The sequence below is a fragment of the Cervus canadensis genome, chromosome 23 (assembly GCF_019320065.1).
Source record: "Cervus canadensis isolate Bull #8, Minnesota chromosome 23, ASM1932006v1, whole genome shotgun sequence".
Lineage (NCBI taxonomy): Eukaryota > Metazoa > Chordata > Mammalia > Artiodactyla > Cervidae > Cervus > Cervus canadensis.
Window position 1 is genome coordinate 40,321,444 of NC_057408.1, and position 22,906 is coordinate 40,344,349.

The 22,906-nt window shown below is 42.6% G+C and overlaps 1 protein-coding gene across 2 annotated transcripts in view; it reads right to left on the bottom strand.

Moving 5' to 3' along the window:
- RNF125 (ring finger protein 125) overlaps positions 1 to 21,194 on the bottom strand; it is a 43,111-nt gene extending 21,917 nt beyond the window's left edge. For both annotated transcript variants that reach the window (XR_006264940.1, XM_043444147.1), the window contains exons 1-2: positions 20,556 to 21,194; positions 2,704 to 2,857 (exon numbers count right to left, since the gene is read on the bottom strand). Coding sequence is in view for 1 of the 2 variants with exons in the window: in XM_043444147.1 (XP_043300082.1) it covers positions 2,704 to 2,857; positions 20,556 to 20,719 (318 nt within the window). In the remaining variant the exon portion in view is untranslated. The remainder of the gene's footprint in view (positions 1 to 2,703; positions 2,858 to 20,555) is intronic.
- Between the last annotated feature and the right edge of the window lie 1,712 nt (positions 21,195 to 22,906).

Sequence of the window (22,906 nt, forward strand, 5' to 3'; positions counted from 1 at the left end):
CATTCAGAGATCCTAACCATGAGGGATCTGTTGCTGCATAGTACATATTCTACTAAATGTGTCATTAGAAACTCTGATAAGATCTTGGGCTAAAGGAAGCTTTGTTAGAGTTGTGGTAAGGTGGCCGACCCACCCTGCTTCATTTTGCCCAAGCTACGGAAGTTCAACCTCAAACATGAAATCTACCATCTCAAGGAAGTAGACGTAACTGCTTCACAAAAGACAAAAATAAAAGCAAATGGAAACGTTAGCAACAAATCCTTGCTTTATCCTTCTGAAAGATGTAAAAGCTAGGACTGATCTAGGCAGCTGTCTTAAAACAGACTGCTTTACAACATTTAACATCCAACTTTACACATCAGTTGCTTTCTCCTCTCCCTGTGACTTTTGTTAAAAGTCTCTTTCCTCTTTCCTCTTTATAGTCCTTGATCAACATTCCTCATATATATGTAGCAATCTGGGGATTGTATCCTGACAAGTGAATTGATAAATTCACAGGGTGTCTACCCCAGACACAAAACTGAAAGCGGTTGTCAGTGGTGGAAGGAGAATAAGCCAATGCGCTTGCACTAAAGGTGCTTATAATCTAATAGAGGAAAAACAAATGAACAAAAGATGTGAAGACAAGTAGATAGGAAATGGTTCAATATTGGGGACAACAATACTCATGGAATGGAGATCTGGCCAGGACTCACAGGAAGCAGAGTTGAGAATACCTAACATTCCAGCAAGAAGAGACGGATACAAAGAAATCTCCCAAAGGATAGATAAAAATACTTGTGAATAATCAGAAATAGGGAGTGGAAAAAAGGAAACAGATTCTGACCCAGGATAATAGAGAGAATGCTCTTGTTTCTGACAGGTACCAAAGGGGGGATAAAGAACTGGATAACAGAATAATATGCTGAGTTTGATTTTTTGCATGTTGAATTTTAAACGATGGCAAACTATCAAAATAAAAATTAGCAATAATGATTACTAAGAATGTGAAAAGCTATTGATTTTGAGCTATTGATTTGAGCATTCATTTCCACAGTACTAAAATGAATCCCATCCAGTGACGCTAGTGGTAAAGAATCTGCCTGCCAATACAGGAGATGAAAGAGATGCAATTCAATCCCTGGGTCAGGAAGATTCCCTGGAGAAGGGAATGGAACCCCACTCCACTATTCTTGCCTGTAAAATCCCATGGACAGAGGAGCCTGGTGGGCTACCGTCGATGGGGTTGCAAGAGTCCAATACGACTGAGCATACAGTGCTAAAAGCCACTTGTGGTTTGTCTTTAATCTTTACAACCACTCTGTGACACGAACATTATCTTTTCCCTCAATTTACAAAGACTCAAACAAAAACTCAGATTAATAATTTGATTATTAATCAAATAATAACCAAATCACAAACAGTAAGTGAGAGAATCAGTGCTCAACCCTAAGATGTCTGACTCCAAAGACCATGCATAGATTCCGTAGTCACACAGCCATGAACAGATTTAGGTCTTACATAAATATTTAAAAAATGCATTTGAGCATTTACTATGTTCCAGCCACTATTCAAAGTTCTTGATACACAACCCAATAAAACAGACACAATCCTTACCCTCATGAAATCTGGTGGGGATAATGGATAATGGACATTAAACTTAAAAAAGTCACAAAAGCATAATTATAAATGGTGATAAGTGCTATAAAGAGAAAGCACAGAGTGCTAAGAGAAAGCGTTTAAGAGATTATAATTTAGATGAACAATCAAGAAAGGTTCTCTAAGAAATTGAGATCTTCAGTACACGATCTCCCTTTTGATCTCTAGACTGGTAATATCTAGATACATTCCCCTTAGCAGTTCAAATGTAATGTATGTAAAACTTAAAACTTAACTCTGTAGATTCTTCTCCAAATTTGCTCCCCATATTAGCATTTTCACCTACTCATCTCAAAAACTTGGGAGTCATCTTTGACACCTCACTCTTATGCACCCCCACATCCAGTTACTTACCAATTTTCTTCAATCCCTCTCTTAAATACACCCTGAAACAACCCCTTATTCCATACTTAATGCTCTTGCCCTAACCCAGCTTCCTAACCACCTGTCCTAAAGGCCACTAAATTGGCTCCACCAATTCTGCTTTTGCTCCCTCCAAACCATTCTCCATGCACATGCCTGAGTGAGAGCTTAAAAATACAAACCCGATCAAAAGCTTACACTTTTTCTATGACTCCCTATGGCATTTAAGATAAAATCTAGAATCTTTGACACAGCTTCTAAGACCTCACATGATCTAACCAGACTAGTATAGTATCAACGGAGGAAAACGGTAACAGGAGGCAGTGGTCAACAGAAATAAATACTGCAAAGCCCAGAACAGTAGAGATGGAATTACGCCACTGGGCTTGAAAATAAAGCTATTCACTGGGTGGGCTACAATAACATAATAGAGGCCACATAATAAGGGGTGAGGGGAGTAACGGGAAGGGAGGAAACGGAGGTGGTCGATGAAAGCATTTGTTTGAGAAATTAGGTGATGGTGGGCATCAGGTGACGGCTCTCCTGCAGTCCATACTTATGAAACTGGAGGAAAGGAAGAGGAGAGACTGAGACAATTGACTTTGAAATTCGAGTAGGATGAGGTCAAAGGCAGAGGTGAAATGACTGGCTGTCTAACAATTTTCTCGGAGGTCTAAGCAGAGCAAAGGCAGGGTGACATACCAGAGTGTCACATTCGGTGCAATTGCGGAACTCGGATTTCATTCTCTTGGCGACATCAGCTGCTGGAACTCCTTCGGAAGGAAGATAGGCCCGGCAGTAAGGACAGGTCCATTTATTGTTCTTTAGACTGGTAGCGATGCAAGAACGGCAGAATCTACAGGACACAAACCAAGAACACGTCACTCTCCTTGACAGGAATTAAGGAGCCACCACTGGGGGTTCATGGGTGGAAACTGTATTTTAATGATACCTCGGATACTAAGAGCAGTTCTGCCAAGTGAAAGCTCCATCTACTTTATTATAAAATAGATAACGGATGAGAACCTATTGAACAGCACTGGGAACTCTACTCAGCGCTCTGTGGTGACCTAAAAGGGAAGGAAATCCAAAAGAGGGGATACATGCATACAGATAGCTGATTCACTTTGCTATATAGCAGAAACTAACATAACACTGTCAATCAACTATACTCTAATAAAAATTAGTTATTAGAAAAAAAAAGAGAGAGCTCCATTTGCATCCTACACTTGCTGGAGAGTCTCTTTATCTTCCCTGTGGGTCACAGGTTCTCACCACATGTGCTAGACACACAAAAGGTGACAGGCAAGGTGGTGAAACAGCCTTCCTATAAAGAGAATTCAAACTATAACTCAAGTATCACTCAGCCACAAAAAAAGAATGAAATAATGCCATTTGCAGCAACATGAATGGATCTAGAGGTGATCGTACTAAGTCAGAGTAAGGCAAATATCATATGATACCATTTATATATGGAATCTAAAACAATGATACAGATAACTTATTTACAAAGCAGACTCACAGACATAGAAAACAAATTTATGGTTACCAAAGGGAAAAGGGAGAGGGAGGGACAACTTAGGAGATAAAAACTACTACACACAAAATAGATAAGCAACAAGGGTCTATTGTATAGCACAGGGAATTATATTCAATATCTTATAATAACCTATTGATATAATAGAAAAGAATCTGAAAAGAATCTATATATCTGTATGTATCTATGTACAAAGGGATCACTTTGCTTGCACCTGCCATTTCCTTCTTCAAAAGTGAAAGTCGCTCAGTCATGTCCAACTCTTTTCGACCCCATGGACTATATATATAGTCTATGTATAGTCTATATATATATATATAGAGAGAGAGACTATATATTCTCCAGGCCAGAATACTGGAGTGGATAGCCTTTCCCTTCTCCAGGGGATCTTCCCAACTCAGGGATCGAACCCAGGTCTCCTGCATTGCAGGCAGATTTTTTTACCAGCGGAGCCACAAGGGAAGGCCCCTGAAACTAACACATTATAAATCAACTACACTTCAAAAAAAAAAAAAAAAAACCAACCCTATAACTCAAAGGATATCTAACATACTCTTTCTTTTCTTTAATCTTATTTTACCTTAAAATTTGTGTGTCAGGGGAGGGGGGTAATAGGTCTTTGTTCTGTGGGTTTTTGTGTGTTAGATAAGAAAATAACAAGTTGAGGAGGTAAAAATACCAGACACATCATAAGTGTTCATAATTTTAAACTCATCCTCAGATATAAAAAATTACCTGATCAAAATTACCACTATTAGGAATGTCCTCCATGTTAAGAAATACATTCTCTGGTTTTCTCAAAGGTCATCTTGACAAAATATTAACATAATCAACAGAATTCACACAAAATCTTGACCTATTTACGGGAACTGTAGAAGATTAAGTGCACACGAGTAAAAGTGAGCATTTCAATAGGTTATACACATTAGCATGATTTGATAGCTCTTAACTCAGCATGTAATATCTATTTGGGAATATGAATATGTGGCAGAAGTTAAGCTCTTCAAGGTTTAAGTAAACTATACATACTGAAAAGTTCATCTATCACAGGTACAAAATTCAAGGAAATTTCACAAACAACATTTGCAAATATATTAGCCATTGTGTGTGTGTGCTTAGTCGTGTCCGACTCTGCGACCCCATGGACTGTAGCCCACAAAGTTCCTCTGTCCATGGGATTTCCCAGGCAAGGATGCTGGAGTTGGCTGCCATTTCCTTCTCCAGATCTTCCTGATCTAGGGAGCGAACCCATGTCTCCTGTACGGGCAGGTGGATTCTGCGCCACCCGGTAAGTCCCACATTAGTCACTGTGATTAGCCATTGCTGATTCTTAAAAGTATTCTCTTCCCCCTCTGTGATAAAACCCTTACATACACACAGAGGATGCTTATGTCTGCACTGTTCCTGAGGCATTTGCTTGATGCTTATGCCTGCCCAGCACCCCTTTCCCCTTACTCTTGTCACAGCATCCTGATTTGCTCTGCAGGACCCACCCCTCTTACATGAGATACAAATTGGTGGGACCTCAATCCAGGTGCCCACAATCCCTTGCTGAAGGCAGAGCACCTGATGTCGACCAGACTAAGTAAGTAAAGCCTCTCCCTGGGAGATGAATGCTCAACAGTGACATACGAACTGATTTAACAATAACTTGATGGGACTGCCCTGCTCTTTATATACAACCCTGGATCTGCCTGGGCTCCTACCCTTTTCTTCTTGGGTGCTTTTTGTTACTAATGTTGTTTGGAAACTTTATGTTTTGATATAATTTCAAACAAAACTTTTTTTAACGCAGTGCCGTGAGGCATGCAAGATGTTAGTTCCCCAACCAGGGATTGAACCAGTGACCCCTGCATTGGGAGCATGGAGTATTAACCACTGGACCACCAGGGAAGTCCCCATAATTTCAAATTTGATACACTGCTTTTTATTTACAAAATTTATAACATCCCTTAACTCATTTAACCTTAAAAACCCCCTAAGAAAAGATCATTATTTCGTTTACAGATGAGCAAACCGTGGTACATATTGGTTGTTACTTCTGCAAAGTCACAGCTACAGAAAGTGCCTGAACTTGGTTAGTCTTAAGCTGGGTTTTCTTTTTCTTTTTTCTATTAAGTGGTAGTGTTCAGTGCTCTAGAATTCTATTATTTTCTGCTGAACAATCATGGTATGATGGCATTAAGTGAATGAATAGTTACACAATCACAACAGTAAAAGATGTTTAGGTGTTTATCAGTTTTCACACGGAGAAGGCAATGGCAACCCACTCCAGTACTCTTGCCTGGAAAATTCTATGGACGGAGGAGCCTGGTGGGCTGTAGTCCATGGGGTCTTGAAGAGTCGGACATGACTGAGCGACTGCACTTTCACTTTTCACTTTCATGCATTGGAGAAGGAAATAGCAATCCACTCCAGTGTTCTTGCCTGGACAATCCCAGGGATGGCGGAGCCTAGTGGGCTGCCGTCTATTGGGTCGCACAGAGTTGGACACGACTGATGCGACTTAGCAGCGGCAGCAGTTTTCACAACCAACAGTCAGACAAAAAAATAAAAGATAATTACAATTGGGAGCCATAAGGGTAACATGGTTAACCTAACAATATAAAACACAATTATACATACAATTACATACAATTTGGGGGGTGAAGTAGAAAGATGTGGTAAGTGGAAGTGCATACATGCGTATGTTTTCATCCACACAGCCCAGTCTATGTCTTTAGGTTGGTGCATTTAATCCATTTACATTTAAGGTAATTACTGATATGTATGATCCTATTAACCATTTTCTCGATTGTTTTGGGTTTATTTTTTGTAGGTATTTTCCTTGGTTTTCTGACTCAAAAGTTCAGTAACCTGTCTTTCCACAACCACAGCTGCCCTTGTTGGAAAGAGCAATACTTTCAGAATCAAAAGACCTAAGTCCTCTGCTGTCTTTTACTTCTGTCTGCCTCAGGTGATTAACTGTAAGTTCTATGGCACAATGTTACTTTTCCTTGCGTCCCTAAGGATTGGTTCTCAAAGTATAAGAGTATTTATTACAAACAACAGTCCAAACGCTCAACTCATAATTAACATTTCTAATGAACACTTAAGGTTCTGGCAGGAATTCTTTGTCTACATGATTTAGGAGCAAACAGCTAACACGATGTTTCTTGTCAACTAAAAGTCACCCCCTCTTTGCTCACACTTATTTGAGTTTTGCACAAACAGAAGACAAACAGAAGATGAATATTGGTACCAAGCTCCATGGTGAGCACTGGTCCCATCACCTCACTTCACTCTCGCAGTAACACTAAATGCTCCTCTTTCTTTCTGCCCTGACTGATGGCAAGCTGAGGTTCAGAGAACTGGAACAACTTGCTGAGATCACACAGCCATGAAGACAGTAGTGAGTTGTTTTTTGGGTGTTTGTTGCCAGTAGCTCACAGCTTGTGGCATCTTAGTTCCCTGACCGGGGATTGAACCAGAGCCCCTAGCAGTGAAAATGCAGAGTCCTAACCACCAAACCACCAGGGAATTCCTAAGACAGCAGTGTTTTTTATCCTCAAGCAGTTCTGGGACAGGCTCAAAGTTTGTAGTCTTTTTAAAGACCCTTGGGCTTCCCCAGTGGCACTGGTGGTAAAGAACCCTCCTGTCACTGCAGGAGACATAAGAGATGTGGGTTTGATCCCTGGGTCGAGAAGATCCCCTGGAGAAGGAAATGGCAACTCACTCTGGTATTCTGGCCTGGAGAATCCCACGGACAGAGGAGCTTAGTGGGCTACAGTCCAGTCCAATACGACTGAAGCGACTTAGCACGCGTGACAAGTAGCAGCAGCAAAGCTATGAGATCACTGATTGCTCTACCTGCTTAAGCAGGGTGGGCTTTACCTAAAGTATATTTCTGCCGTTATTTTGTAAATACTTCATACATGTTTTTGTAACTATGATCAATAACCACAATAATGGAAATTCCTAGTAGAGATTCATGAAAAGGAGCACATGTGAGGCGTGTGTAAAACCAAGTCTCTCCCTATAACCCACTCAAGTCTGTACAGTGGTGTTACCTGTGGCACGAAACTCTCACATGAGCCGGATACAGACGCTGTTGCATTATATGAGAATATTAGCAGCAAATCTGGTAGATGAGTCAATTAACTGTACTCCTTTTAACAGACGTGTTTATCAAGTGGAGAAAACACATCAAGATCAAGATGTTTTGGAACAGATTGAATTTACTGATTATGAGTACATAAAAACCACAACATTGTCATGATGCAAAGGTGCTGGATGCTGCTGCAGCTCAAGTCTCACTTTCTGGGCTGCAGAAGCAAGACTGCAGAACTGCTGAGTTCAAAAGATCTGAGGGGGAACATTCTTCCCTTAAAGGTGTAGCTATCAAATTCAAGTCATGAGTGCTGGAGTTTCTACCATCCCTACCCTGGTATCTTGGCATGAAAAGTACACAAGTGATTGGGACTTCCCTGCTGGTCCAGTGGTTAAGAATCTGCCGACCAATGCAAAGGACACAGGTTCAACCCCTGCTTGGGGAACTAAGATCCCATATGCCACAGAGCAACAAAGCCCATACCACAGAGTCTGCGAATCACAACTAGTATCCCTGCGGGCAACAAAAGATCCCACATGACACAACAGAGGTCCCTCATACTGCAACAAAGACCCAACGCAGACAAATACACAAATATTTGTAAAAAGTATACAGTGATCAAACATTTTCTGAAGGGCCTAATCAGAAACCACAGAGGGCTATTCAGCTTTATGTAATATATACTACCTAACAGGGAATACAGACAGAAAGCATTAGTCTCTCAGTCGTGTCCTACTCTTTGTGACCCATGGACTTGCCAGGCTCCTCCATCCATGGGATTTTCTAGGCAAGAATACTGGAGAGGGGTGCCATTTCCTTCTCCAGGGGATCTTCCTGACCCAGGGATCGAACCTGGATCTTCCTCATTGCAGGCAGACTCTTTACCGTCTGAGCCATCAGGGAATACAGACAAGATAACTCAAAACTAAAATGTCTCAGAAAGCAAAGTGTAGCACTGTATACACACAGTGTGAGCTTCCTGCAGGCTTGTAGATGTATAGGAATATCTGGGGTAAAGAAAATAAGAACATTTACTTACCCACTGCAAAGATGGCAACTGGAAAGAAAGGGTGTGTGGTGGAAGACGGGTATTCTCATCGTCAAATTTTAAGTGTAAGCCACATCAACTTATTACCAACATTAACAAACAATTCTTTTAAAAAGTAAATCACCTGCAACCACTTGGGATCAATGGCCTGGTAATGTCTGATAACACAAAACGTGCAGGTACCCTTTGACTCTGTAATACCAAGCCCATGTATTCCCTCAAAAGAAATTTTAAAAAATGTCCATTTGTACAAGAATATTCAGAAAGAATGTTTTCATTACAGCCCCAAACTGGGAATAACCCAGATATATATCAACAAAAAAGTGGATAAACAACCTGTGGCACAATCATACAATGAAATACTACATAGCAATACAAACAGAACAAATTTCTGATACAAGCAATAATATGGATGAAATTCAAAGACATACTGAGTGAGGAAACCAGACACAAGTGACCATATTTCACCTTAGATGAAGTTCTTAAACAGGCAAAACTGATCTATGATAGAAAAAAAAAATGTTTCAACAACGACCGTCTACGAGGGTACAAGGACAGGAATGGCTGGGAAGGGGCATGAGAGAACCATATGGGGGCAATGAGACTATTCTATATTTTAATAGGGGTTTGGGCTAAACATAGGTCTAAGGGCAAATGTTATACCTAGAATGGATGCATTTCACTATGTGTAATTTACTTTAAAAAATACCATAAGTATGTATGCCCAGAAGTGGGATTGCTGGTTCATATGGCAGTTCTATTTCCAGTTTGAACCAGTTCTAATGAGATGGATGAAACTGGAACCCATTATACAGAGTGAAGTAAGCCAGAAAGATAAAGAACATTACAGCATACTAACACATATATATGGAATTTAGAAAGATGGTAACGACAACCCTATATGCAAAACAGAAAAAGAGACACAGAAGTACAGAACAGACTTTTGAACTCTGTGGGAGAAGGTGAGGGTGGGATGTTGCGAAAGAACAGCATGTATATTATCTATGGTGAAACAGATCACCAGCCCAGGTGGGATGCATGAGACAAGTGCTCGGGCCTGGTGCACTGGGAAGACCCAGAGGAATCGGGTGGAGAGGGAGGTGGGAGGGGGGATCGGGATGGGGAATACGTGTAAATCTATTGCTGATTCATGTCAATGTATGACAAAACCCACTGAAAAAATAAATAAATTAAAAAAATTAAAAATTAAAAAAAAATATCATAAGTAAATATTGAACTCTGATTAATATTAATATAATGCATGCTCATATGAGAGGGGGTAGAGTGTGCTAATGCTTGTAACCCACTCTGAAATGCATTAAAAAAAATCAGATAGATTGATGGATAAGTATGTGAGAGAGAGATGGAGCAAATATGGCAAAACAAACAACTGAATACAGATAGTGGATCTATGGATATTCACCGTACAATTCTTTCAACTTAGCTGTATGCTTGACATTTTTCATAATAAAATGTTAGGGGAAATTAATCATCTTACTATGATGATTTACTTAAATTACTTAAATTTACTTAAATTACTTAAATTATTTTTACTCCTGAGAAAAGTTTAGTTGGAAAATTAAGAAGGGAAATGTTCTGGGAGGTGGGAGGGGAGATCGGGATGGGGAACACATGTAAATCCATGGCTGATTCATATCAATGTATGGCAAAAACCACTACAATATTGTAAAGTAATTAGCCTCCAACTAATAAAAATAAATGAAAAAATATAAATTAAAAAAAAAGAAGGGAAATGTTCAGAGGATGAGAGGCCTGAATTTTTTTTTGAATTTTTTTTAACAGAATGTGATTTGAAGAGAAAAATATTTTTTAAAATATATTTTTAAGAGCACTGAAATTCAGAGTGAGGAAAAGATTAGCTTGCATTTATGATTATTCAAATAAATTTAAAGAGAGCGGGAACAATTGGAAAGATAATAAAAGGCTGAAGTGAGAAAATACAAACTGTAAAAAAAAAAAAAAAGAATTTGTATGGCTTTCAGCAAGAACAGTTATTCTATGGTTTATAATGAAGACTTTACAAAACCTGTACAAATCTCCCCAGACTCAACTACATAAGCACGGACTCACTAACGAAATTTTTAATAACAGCTTATGATTGCCAGTGTTTGACATGCCATGGGTGAAACCCTGGCAATGCCTGAGGTCCCTGCTCTCAGAGTTCCAGGATGAAGAGAGAGGAAATAAGCAGGTAAACAAAAGGATGGGCAAAGGATGAATGCTCTGAGAAGAAAACAGTTGGCAATAAAAATAGAGCGGGTGGGGCAGAGGGAGCAGTGAGACAGGTGGTCCCTGGGATGACATTTGAAGACCAGATTTCAGCAGACCCGGGAATGGTTTTCCAAGCTGAACACAGAAGGTACAAAAAATAGGGACCGTTTTGTTGAGATTCAGAAAGCCAGTGTGGCTGAAACACAGCGGGCCCAGGGTCTACCTGTGTAGGATACAGATCATAAAGCCAGAGCTAAGAGTGATGGGCAGGCACTGGAGGGTTTTAAGTGGGAGTGATACGACCTGATTTACATTACAGAGATCACTGGGGTTCCTCTGTGAAGAATGGGTTAGAGGTATGAGAGCCCTAGCTCAGAGTCCAGTGTTAAGTCCACCTTAAGAGTTGGTTCAAGAGAGAGTGGTGAGGGCTTCTCTGGTGGCTCAGTGGTAAAGAATCTGCCTGCCAGTGCAGGAGACACGGGTTCAGTCCCTGACCCAGGAAGATCCCATATACCGCAGAGGAGCTAAGCCCAAACTGCCACAACTACTGAGACTGTGCTTTAGAGCCTGGGAGCTGCAACCAGTGAGCCCATGTGCCACGACTACTGAAGCCCGTGCACCCTAGAACCTGTGCTCCTCAACAAGAGAAGCCACTGCAAGGAGAAGCCCGAGCACCATAACTAGAGTAGCACCTGTCCATCACAACTAGAGAAAAGTCCACACACCAACGAAGACTCCAGCAGAGCCAGAAATAGAAACACAATTATTTTTAAAAAGAGAGAAGGTGGTAGCTCAGACTAGCAAAGCCGCAGTAGACACTGTAAGTGGACAGACAGATTTAGGATTGATTTGGAAAGCAGAGGCAAAGGGCTTAGGATTGACCAAATGACAATAAATATAAGCCCCGTTACTAACTAAAAGAAGTCAAATACAAAAGACTATTTACTGTATGAGTCCAGAACTCAGTGACAGAAAGCAGGTGGTGTTACCTGGGGAGTTGATTGACTGCAAAGGATTCCAGGGGACTTTTTTTTCTGATGTTGTTAGGTCTTTTCACTTAGTCTTTTTTTTTTTTTTGTAATTGAAACATAGTTGATTTACAATGCTGTGTTAGCTTCAGGTGTACAACAAAGTGATTCAGTCATACCTATATATGTATATATTAATATTATAAATATATATTAAATACACATATATTTATATAAATATAAATATATTAAATATATAAATATAAATATTCCCCTGCAGTGGAAGCTTGGAGTTTTAACCACTGGACCGCCAGGGAAGTCCCAAGTTGTCATTGCTTTAAAATAAGATTTCACACATTAAATCAAAGTTTTGGCTTCTCTTGAAAAGCTAAGTCTCCTGCAGCTCTGGACTTGGTTCCCACGTGGCCACATGGATTGGTGTCTGTTCCTGTAGGCATCCACCCTCCTCTCTCACTCATACCACTTGCCTCCCCTCTGTTGAGCTTGCAGCTCCTGATGGCATCAATTAGGAACTAGACAATGATTCTAAGAACTTTAAAACCAGCTGGAAACTTAATTATCTCACCCCCATTGTGTATTTTATTAACCCCTTTGCTAATCTGTTTCTCTAATTAAGTGATTAGCAATAAAACTCAAAAAATGGAAAAGTCAGCAAGGTATTGGAGGAAAATGGGGAAAGGGTTGCTGAAGACCTTGGGTAAGTAAAGTTATGTTCATAATCTTAGGAGGGAAAACTGAACCCTTAGTAGAATCAAGGATGCGTTAGGGACTCCATGGGGCCCAGGGCTAGGCAGGCAGAATAAGGAGCCAGAGGTGATCCTCAAATGCAATTCTGGAAGAAGCTCTTGGCAACATGTGGTTGGTCTAATGTTTTCTTTATGTTCTCAGCACTGGGGTGCTTCACTGTGGGAAGGCCAATACGAAGCTGAACGAAAATCTTGGGTCCCTTGGGGAACATAGAATACGGGGAGTGCCTATTGTTATTTAAAGGGAGGATGAAGGCTTCCCTGGTGGCTCAGTGGAAAAGAATCTGCCTGCCAATGCAGATGTGGGTTGATCCCTAGATCAGGAAGATCCCCTGGAGAAGGAAATGGCAACCCACTCCAGTATTCTTGCCTGGGAAATCCCAAGGACAGAGGAGCCCGGCAGGCTCCAGTCCATGGGGGTCACAAAAGAGTGGGACATGACTTAGCAACTGAACAACTCCAATACAAGGCAATAAACACACAGACAACCAGTCTCCCTTCTCCCGCTGATGGCTGGATCAGCCTGGACAGGCCCAAGTGCAGTTCTTCTCAGGGCACAGACCCCCAGCCACTGTCCCTTGAAATTTCCTTTGATGTTTTTATGTAGTCAACGAGGTTACTCCATCCTGGAAATCATTTAGCCTCCAAAAATTGACTCTGCCATCGGAAAATTGAATCTACACTTCATTACGTGTTGATCTTTATATTTAACTCCCTAAGGAAAATTTTACTCCCTTTCATCTACAAGCTTAAAGGGGTGCCTTTCTATAACCCTCAATCACTGTCCTCAACTTGTTGCATCTTCAGTTCAGTTCAGTTCAGTCGCTCAGTCATGTCCGACTCTTTGCGACCCCATGAATTGCAGCACACCAGGCCTCCCTGTCCATCACCAACTCCTGGAGTTTACTCAAACTCATGCCCATCGAGTCGGTGATGCCATCCACCCATCTCATCCTCTGTCGTCCCCTTCTCCTCCTGCCCCCAATCCCTCCCAGCATCAGGGTCTTTTCCAATGAATCAACTCTTCGAATGAGGTGGCCAAAGTACTGGAGCTTCAGCTTCAGCGTCAGTCCTTCCAATGAACACCCAGGACTGATCTCCTTTAGGATGGACTGCTTGGATCTCCTTGCAGTCCAAAGGACTCTCAAGAGTCTTCTCCAACACCACAGTTCAAAAGCATCAATTTTTTGGTGCTCAGCTTTCTTCACAGTCCAACTCTCACATCCATACATGACTACTGGAAAAACCATAGCCTTGACCAGACGGACCTTTGTTGGCAAAGTAATGTCTCTGTTGCATCTTACTGAGAGTTAAATAGGGTTATTTGAGGCTGTACTTCTCAAACTTGAAAATGGATAAAAACCACATGGGCCTCTTGTGAAAATGCAGATTGAGATTCAGCAGACCTGCATTGGGGGCTGAGACCCTGTAGTGCTGCTGGTCCTGGGACCAGTGTTATTGGCTCAGTCGTGTCCAACTCTTTGTGACCCCATGGACTGTAGCCCACCAGGATTCTCTGTCCATGGAATTCTCCAGGCAAGAATACTGGAGTGGGTGCCATTCCCTTCTCCAGGGGATCTTCCTGACCCAGGGATCAAAACCTAAGAACAGTAGTCACGTTCTATGGAGAATCTTGTGCAGCATAAAAACTCAATCTGCATCATTATTTAGGTTCTGTTTGTTGGAAAATGTGTAATTGAATAGATCACTAATATTTAACAAGCCTATGACAACACTAATGTTGTTAGGTAAACATCAAGCAGTCCAATCATCAAATAAAGCAAATTTCAGGCCAGCTTAATCATATCTTTCTAAAATTCTCAAGTAACCCTATAAAAGGAAGGGAGTTCAATAACTATCATGGGACTCCTATCTATGACGCAAACTCCACCGCATCAGTTGGCTGGCACTATGAAGTGGTTGTCCAGAGTGCTGCTCACAGAAGCATCCAAATTTTGTCTTAGAGTCACTCATTAATTCAAAATACTTAACATTCACTAAGCTTGGGAACTTAGAGCAGTGGCAATGTAGAAAGTGGCATTCCTTTATTAGAACAACGGCTCTCAAGAGTTATGGGTCTAGATGGTACAAAAGACTCCAATCATCCTATTTTCCCCTCCACGCTCACTTTTTTTTGGTCACGCTGCTCAGCATATGGGATCTTAGTTCCCCAAACAGGGATCAAACCCAAGCCCTTTGCATTGGAAGCGCAGAGTCTTAACCACTAGGTTGCCAGAGCATTCCCAATCATTGTATTTTGAGTGATGCTTACCCAAGTACATTAGAAGGAGGAGGCATTCTATATGCATTTGTTTTAGCATCAGGGTCCTAGAAGGCTCATGTTTAAACTGCAAAGTTTCATCTTAAAATCAAATCACAGGTCAAGAAGCACATGAAAGGATGCTCAAGACTGCTAATCATCAGGGAAATGTAGATCAAAATCACGATATCACCTCACATCTATCAGAATGGCATCACCAAAAAGCACAAATAACAAATGTTGGTGAGGATGTGGAGAAAAAGGAAGCCTCATACACTGTTGGTGGGAATGTAGATTGGTGCAGGCACTGTGGAAAACAGTATGGAAGTTTCTCAAAAAATTAAAAATAGAGTTAGTATATGATCTAGTAACTCCACTCTTGGGTATATACCTGAAAAAAATGAAAACACAAATTCAAAAAGATACACACAACCCCAATGTTCATATCAGCATTATTTACAATAGTCAAGATACGGAAGCAAACTAAGTGTTCAACAAGAGATGAATGGATGAAGAAGATGAATGAAATACTACTCAGCCATAAAAAAAGAATGGAATTTTGCTATTTATAGCAACATGGGTGGACTCAGAGGGCATTATGCTACGTGAAATAAGTCAGAGGAAGACAAATACTATATGATACAACTTACATGTGAGCTCTAAAAAATACAACTAGAGAATAAAAAAGCAGCAGACTCACAGATATAGAAAACAAACCAGAGGTTACTACTGGAGAGAGGGAAGGGGGAGGGGCAATTTAGGATCAGGTGATTAAGAGGTACAAACTATCAGGTATAAAATAGGTTACAAAGATGTGTTATACAACATGGGGAATATAGCCAATATTTTATAATAACTATAAATGGAGTATAACCTTTAAAAATTATGAATGACTATATTGTACATCTGTAACACAGAATATTACATAGTAACTACACTTCAATAAAAAAAAATCAAATCACAGGTCAAATATTACATCAGTGATAATCTGCAATCACATGGGGAACTTCCATGACCTCCCACCACTTCAATTCAACTACTTGGATCTGTGCCTATTTAATATTCTACATCCTCTTATACTGATGAACTGTCCATTCCCCTACCTAAGGCCAGCCTCCCCCTCCATTGAAAATCATAGCTCTGCAATTCTCTCTTTTCTCCTGTGCATCAATTCTCTCTTCACTCCTGTGCATCTCACTATTGGTTATTTCCATCAGCAGGCAAAACATTCCATTCTTTCTTTAAAAGAAGATGCTCTTGATCCCACATCTTTTACCAGTGATTGCCCCAATCTCTCTCCTCCCTTTGCCTCCCAACTCCATGAAAGGGCTTTCAATACTCCCCATCTCTCACTTGCTCCTCTGATCCCTTGTGAACCCACTCCAATTGGGTTTGGAGCCCACATCCCACTTAAACGACTCTTCACAAGGCCACCCACAGCCTCCACATTTAGTAAACCCAGTGGTCAATTCCCAGCCTTCATGCACTTGCCCTTTAAAGCACCACAGATCACGTGGTCCCTCTTCCCCGAAAAATACTTCTTCTTTTCTAAAATAATTTTTAGTAGTTTTTTAAAAATATTTATTTATTTGGCTGCATGGAGTCATAGTTGCCGGCATGTGGGATCTTTGTCGTGGTGCATGGGTTCTCTAGTTGGGGCTCACAGGCTCAACAGTTGACCTGGGCAGGCTTTTAGTTGCTCTGCAGCATGTGGGATCTTAGTTACCTGACCAGGGATCCAACAGGTATCTCCTGCAGTGAAAGCGCCAAGTCTTAAACTCTGGATGATCAGGGAATTGTAAAAGGTACAAACTTTGAGCTATAAAATAAGTAAGTCATAGGACAGAATACAGAACGTGGTGACTATAGTTAAAGATACTGGATTGCTGAAAGATGCTGAGAGTAGATCTTAAAAGTTAATCATCATGAGAAAGACAAATTTTGTTAAGCATATATTCTGACAGTGTTAATTAGACTTTGGGTGGTGATCAATTTGCAGTATTTACAAAAATCAAATCATCATGTTATACACCTGAAACTAATGTTACATATCAATTATGCTATGCTTATTCACTCAGTTGTGTCCGACTCTTTGTGATACCGTTGACTGCATCATGCCAAGCTCTTCTGTGCTCCACTATCTCCTGAATAGTTTGCTCTAATTCATGTCCATGGAGTCGCTGATGCCATCCAACCATCTCATCCTCTGTTGCCCCCTTCTCCCCCTGTCCTCAATCTTTCCCAGCATTAGGGTCTTTTCTAATGAGTCGGCTCTTCACATCAGGTGGCCAAAGTACTGGAGCTTCAGTATTCAGCATCAGTCCTTCCAATGAATATCCAGGACTGATTTCCTTTAGGATTGACTGGTTTGATCTCCTTGCATTCCAAGGGAATCTCAAGAGTCTTCTCCAACACCACAGTTCAAAAGCATCTTGTATTTATTTACTTATTTGCCCACACCAGGTCTTAGTTGCAGCATACAAAGTCTTATATTTACAGCATGCAAACTGTTAGTTGGGATATTAGTTCCCCGACCAGGGATCAAACTTGGGTCCCTTGCATTGGTAGCTCGGAGTCTTAGCCACTGGACCACCAGGGAAGTCCCAGGACACTTCTGTTTAGATGTCTCCCTATGAGACTACTATACATTCAACAGGCCTAATCATGAGGTCATTAACTTCCTCCTGAGCAAAACTCTGGCCCCCTTCATCTATCTTCCACTTTTGTCTCCCTCTGTATCTGCCATACCAAATTTCTCTGAATATTTCTTTTAAATGTTAAATCAGATTCCCTTTTAGTTTCACGTACACAGTTTCAACTCATCTACTCCCTCTTTCCCCAGCTCACTGATAACAGAAGATAAGGCAGAGGTAGGAAGTCTCAGCCTCCAAATCTATTTTTACAACTGATAGGGCAATACAAATGATGTCAGAACATTAAAATGGAACTTCTTAAAGTCCACCAAAGGAAGAAAGAAGTAAGACTATCTGGGACATCTTGGAAACGTCACAGATTTATCTTCTTGTGGCCCAGTTTGACTCTGAAAGAAATCCAGAGATAGAAAATCCATAACTGGGTTTTTGCTTGCTTTATGGAATGACTTTGACGGAAACAGAAACTATGTTTTGACACCCGAAACTAACACGACATTGTAAATCAACTATACTCCAATTTAAAAAACCAACTATGTTTTAAACTTTTACATTTTTAATACCCATAGAAATTTCATGACACCTCATTTTACAAATGAAGAAACTAACATTCAAAAAGATTAAGCAGAGTGATGATTACACAGCTGGTTACTGGCAGATAGAACTTCAAATTCTGCTATCAAGCTCACTCCATCACAGTACATACATACATATTCATTCAAGGTATTGTTGCCATATTATATTTGCTCAACTTGAAACTGGTTTATAAACCGAAATTAGCATAAACAACCTAGTTTAATAAGTTTGGAAATTAGCTTAAGTCTGGGATAATATAGTGGTTTCATTTCTTGTCCTCATTTTTCAATTTAAGTTCAATGGAAGAGAGTAATTCATTTAGGAAGTACAAGTGGCGTTAGGTGGACTCACCATCTCCAGAGCAGAAGGGACTCTAGTTAACACTGACAAAGTGGAAGAGACCCAAGTAAATTTGCCAAAAGTAGGAATATGGAAATTGTGCCCACAGCCACAACAATGGACACAGCTTTGTCAAAACAAAGAACAGTAAAGTGAGGGAAGGTGATTTGTCCAGCCCTTGTGCTACTTCATGGCTTTTTTTCCCAGTTGCTGGTTTCCTATTCACTCTAACAAAGAAAAAGATTAAACACAGGATTTAACATTTCACAAGTTTTTATTACCCTTTAGCAGAAGCAAAACACTGCACATACTAAGCTGCAGCATTCAAAAATCCAAACTAGGGAAAACCATCAGATAACAACCTCCAATAGCAATGCTACCCAGTTCAGTCCTACAAAAGAAAGTCGTACAGACTCGATGCCTACGTGTGTGTTCCCGGCAACCGGAAAGCTTTAACTCTGATACAGACTAGGGATCGAACCCCCGTCTTTTAGGTTTTCTGCACTGGCAGGCAGGTTCTTTACCGCTGAGCCACCAGGGAAGCCCTATACAGACTAAATTTAAATGTATCCTGAGGGTTATTACTGCTCAGAACTAATCAATATATTTCATACATGACAGAATAACATCTTGGCTTCTGTCTTGGCCTCGGGGGAATTATGTCAATGTGGAGGGCTAGGAAACTACATCAGGTATCAGACAGGAGGTAAATTAGCCTTGAATTTAAAGTGCAAAGCTGAAACGACAGGCCCTGAAAATACAGCCACAATATAATGCCCAGGGGTACTCTTGCATTGAACATTGTGTGGGGTGCAGATTTTTCTCCCTGGCTCTCTGCTCGGCTTTTCGGAGTTGAAAACTGTTTCTCAGATGCTAGGCTATAGGTGTCAAGGACCACCTAAGTCCTTTTAAAGACGTTTTGTGCACTTGCATTCATAATTTATGACACTTCTTTTCCCCCCATAAGCCAAAAAAGCACTTACTGCCTCGGAGCTTCATCAAACTAGTCGGTGATCCAAAGAAGACATTAAGTGGGGTTTCACTCAGGCTCTAGGAAATCTCCTGCCCCGCCCGCCCCCCGCCAATCTCACCCACACGCCCAGTCATACACCCAATGCATCCACCGGAAGAAAGCTTTTTAAACGAACAGAACACAAACTCACAGAACCAACCCCCCAACTACTAGTTTACCCGGCACACGTTGAGGAGGTGCCAATCTTATACAGGGATTTTGTTTTAAACTCTTCGTAGAAACGACCACAGCTGTGCGTTCCCAGAGCGTTTTCGTTACAAAGCGTGTATGTGGTTTTCAAGACAGTTATTTTTATCTCTACTTCCTACCGTGTGAGGGGGCGGTGCGCAACGCAGGTAGTCAGCAACCTTCGTCACTCGGGTGACTGGGCTTTAAAAGGCTGCATTCACGGGCTTGGGGGTACATATGCAAGCCCCAGACCCCACGCGGCTGGTTAAACTCTAAAGGCCACAGAAAGTCACTTGGACGGTCCAATCTGACGGTTCTTTGAGGGACCTGGGCGTCTGTGTTGGAAAAGGGAAGTTGGGGTGGAAGGACAGATACTTGCCTGCTCAACAGACCAGCCTCGGCAGGCGTTCCGGACCACACGTGCACAGAGCGAACAAAACAAAACCAACCCCGGCTCCGGGCGGAGAGGGAAGCGCCGCGCGATTAACCGAGGGGAGCGGTCACTGCGCTCCGCCGAGTCCCCGCCTTGGGGTCCCGGCGCGTGCCGCTCCTCCAGCCCAGCGCACCCTCCTCAGCTCGCCAGCCCTGGATCCGCATCCCGGGGGCTCCGCACCTGGGCTGCCGGAGAAGGCGACTCTCGGGGGGCGCTGCAGGGCCCGCTGGTTGGTGTTTCTCCCTCCCACCCCCGAAATCCTGTGTCACTTTCCGACTGGGCACTTTCCCAGTGGTCCGCCCTCGACAGGTCCAGGTCTCTCCCCGCATCAGTCTCCTCCAAGCGCTGTCTTCTCAATCTCCCATCCCCACGGCTCCCCTAGCATCACCCACCCCCCCTACCCCCGACCCAGGGCGGGGTGGGCGCGCAAACCCAGCTCCCCTGGCACTTACACGTGGCCACAGCGGGTCCGAACGGGGTGGTGCAACACCTCCAGGCACACGGAACAGTCGAAGGACGTGACGGGCAGCTCGGGGTCCCCCCGGCGCTCCAGGGCCCGTGGGGTGGCCGAGGCGGTCGCAGATTTCCCGCTATCGCTGCTCAGCACGGAGCCCATCCCTGCGCCTCCGGCCCCAGACGGTCGCCAAGAGCTTGGTGCCTGCGGCCGGCTTGTTTTGTTGTCCTGCGGTGGAGGAAGGAAGTCCCGGCCCAACTGCGATCGCCGCCTCCCCGCGCGCCCAGCCCGCGCAGCCCGGGAGCAGCCTCGGTCGCGGCGCCCAGCCTGGGTCTACGGCAGGCCGAGTGTGCGGCCGCGTCCGGAGTGAACCTCCCTCCGCTCGCTGCCCGAGTCTAAGGCTGGGAGGCGGCGGCGGCGGGGCGCACGGGGCACGCCAGACGTCCCCGGGCCCCGGAGGATTGAAATCTGACACCTCAACTGCAGAGCCGGGGACCTGGGCTGGCGGTGAACCTCGTCGGCAATCGCACGACTCCTCCTTCCGAACCACTAGAGCGAGTGAATGAAAGTGCGGGCGTGGTCTTGCCTGAACGCAATCGAACACCCACTTGTAAGGTGATGGTCCTCTCTGTCTTGCAATGTTCTGATTACTGCTGTAGCCACAGAGACGATCTACGAGCGTCTCCTAAGAAAGTGCTAGTCACTACTTCCGTCATCTAATCAACACCCCATAAATGGAGAGGTAGCAAGCAGTAGTGGAAAGAGTTCTTGGAGCTGAATTGAGTCCCAACTCTAGGACAGGGATTCCAGTGCTAAGTTCTAGGAGCGTCCCCCTCCCCACTCCCGACCGCCCCACCCCCCAATCCCCGCTGCCCGCTTCCCGCCCAATTTCCTCACCTTAGGATCTCCTGCTGTTGTTTGTACTCCCCCCTCCATCCTCTTTTGAATATTTATGACCAAATATATCCGTTATTAATTCAAGCATTTAATAAAACCTTAGTGCCCACTGCGTGACGGTCTATGTCAACAAGAAAACAAAAATTCCAGTTCTCACAGAACTTACTTAAAAAACATTTTGGGGGGAGATTATCATAGATTCAGGGCTTCCCAGGTGGCTCAGTTGGTAAAGAATCCTCCTGCCAATGTAGGAGAGGCAACAGATGCCAGGTTCCATCCCTGGGCCGGGAAGATCCCCTGGAATAGGAAATAGCAACCCACTCCAATATTCTTGCCTGGAAAAATCCCATGGACAGAGAAGCCAGGTGAGCTACAGCGCATAGGGTCGCAAAGAGTGGGACACAACTGAGCAGGCACGCAACAGCAACAATTATAGATTCATGTTCTTCTTATTAAAAGAGAATCCATAGTAACACATAGTGTGCATATGCAATACACACATACAATAAAAAACAATAATCCTATACACTTCACCCAGTTTTGCCCATATTTTACTTTTAGTGAGACGATATAAGGAATCAACAAGTAAATAAATAAATGAACTTGTTCATTTCAGATAATAAGAGCCAAGAGGAAGATAGAACTGGGAATGAAGATTGGGGCAGTGAGCCTAAGAAGGTCAGGGAAGACTTTTTGGTTTCGGTGATATTTGAGTAGAGTCATGAATAATGAAAAGGAGCCAAACACTCCAAGATTTAGGGAGAAACTTGCTAAGCTCTGGGAATTGTGAACCAGGCCAGAACAACAATAACAACCAGCCCAGAAAGAAGGGTGTGGAGCTGGAGCGTGGGGCGCTAGGAGTGTAAATGGGATGAGATGAGATGGGAGACAGGTCTGATCATACTCAATCTTTCAGGCCAGACCCGAGAATCTGGGTTTTATTCCAGGTGCTGTGTTTGATGTACTCTGACTGCTGTGTGGTTTGGAAAAGACAAAAACAAAATAAGAATGGAAGCAGAGAAACCAGTTAGGAGGCTACTGAATGAGTCCAAGTGAGGATAATAGTGGCAGAACCAGGGGCTTCTCTGGGTAGTAGGTGAGAGATGGACAGGTTTGGGATATATTTTGACAGAAACCTAAAGGGGCTTGCTGAGAAAATGGATACAGGAGTGAAGGAAAGATAACTATTGTTTTCTGTAAAAGAAAAAAACCCTCCTTTGATTCCCACGTCCCTCCCTGTCCTCTGTCTTGTTGACCGGATTCTCTGCTTTTTTATGTCTTTCTTTGTTAGTTACCTCCTAATGCAGTCCAACCTGGGTTCTGAACTGACCACCATTCTACCTTCATCTGTCTGAAAACCATTTCATTATCAACGTCACCAGTGGGTGGCCTTTATGTGGCTCATTTTAGTCTCTTTCTTGCTTCACCTCTCAACCGTATTTGTCAGTATTG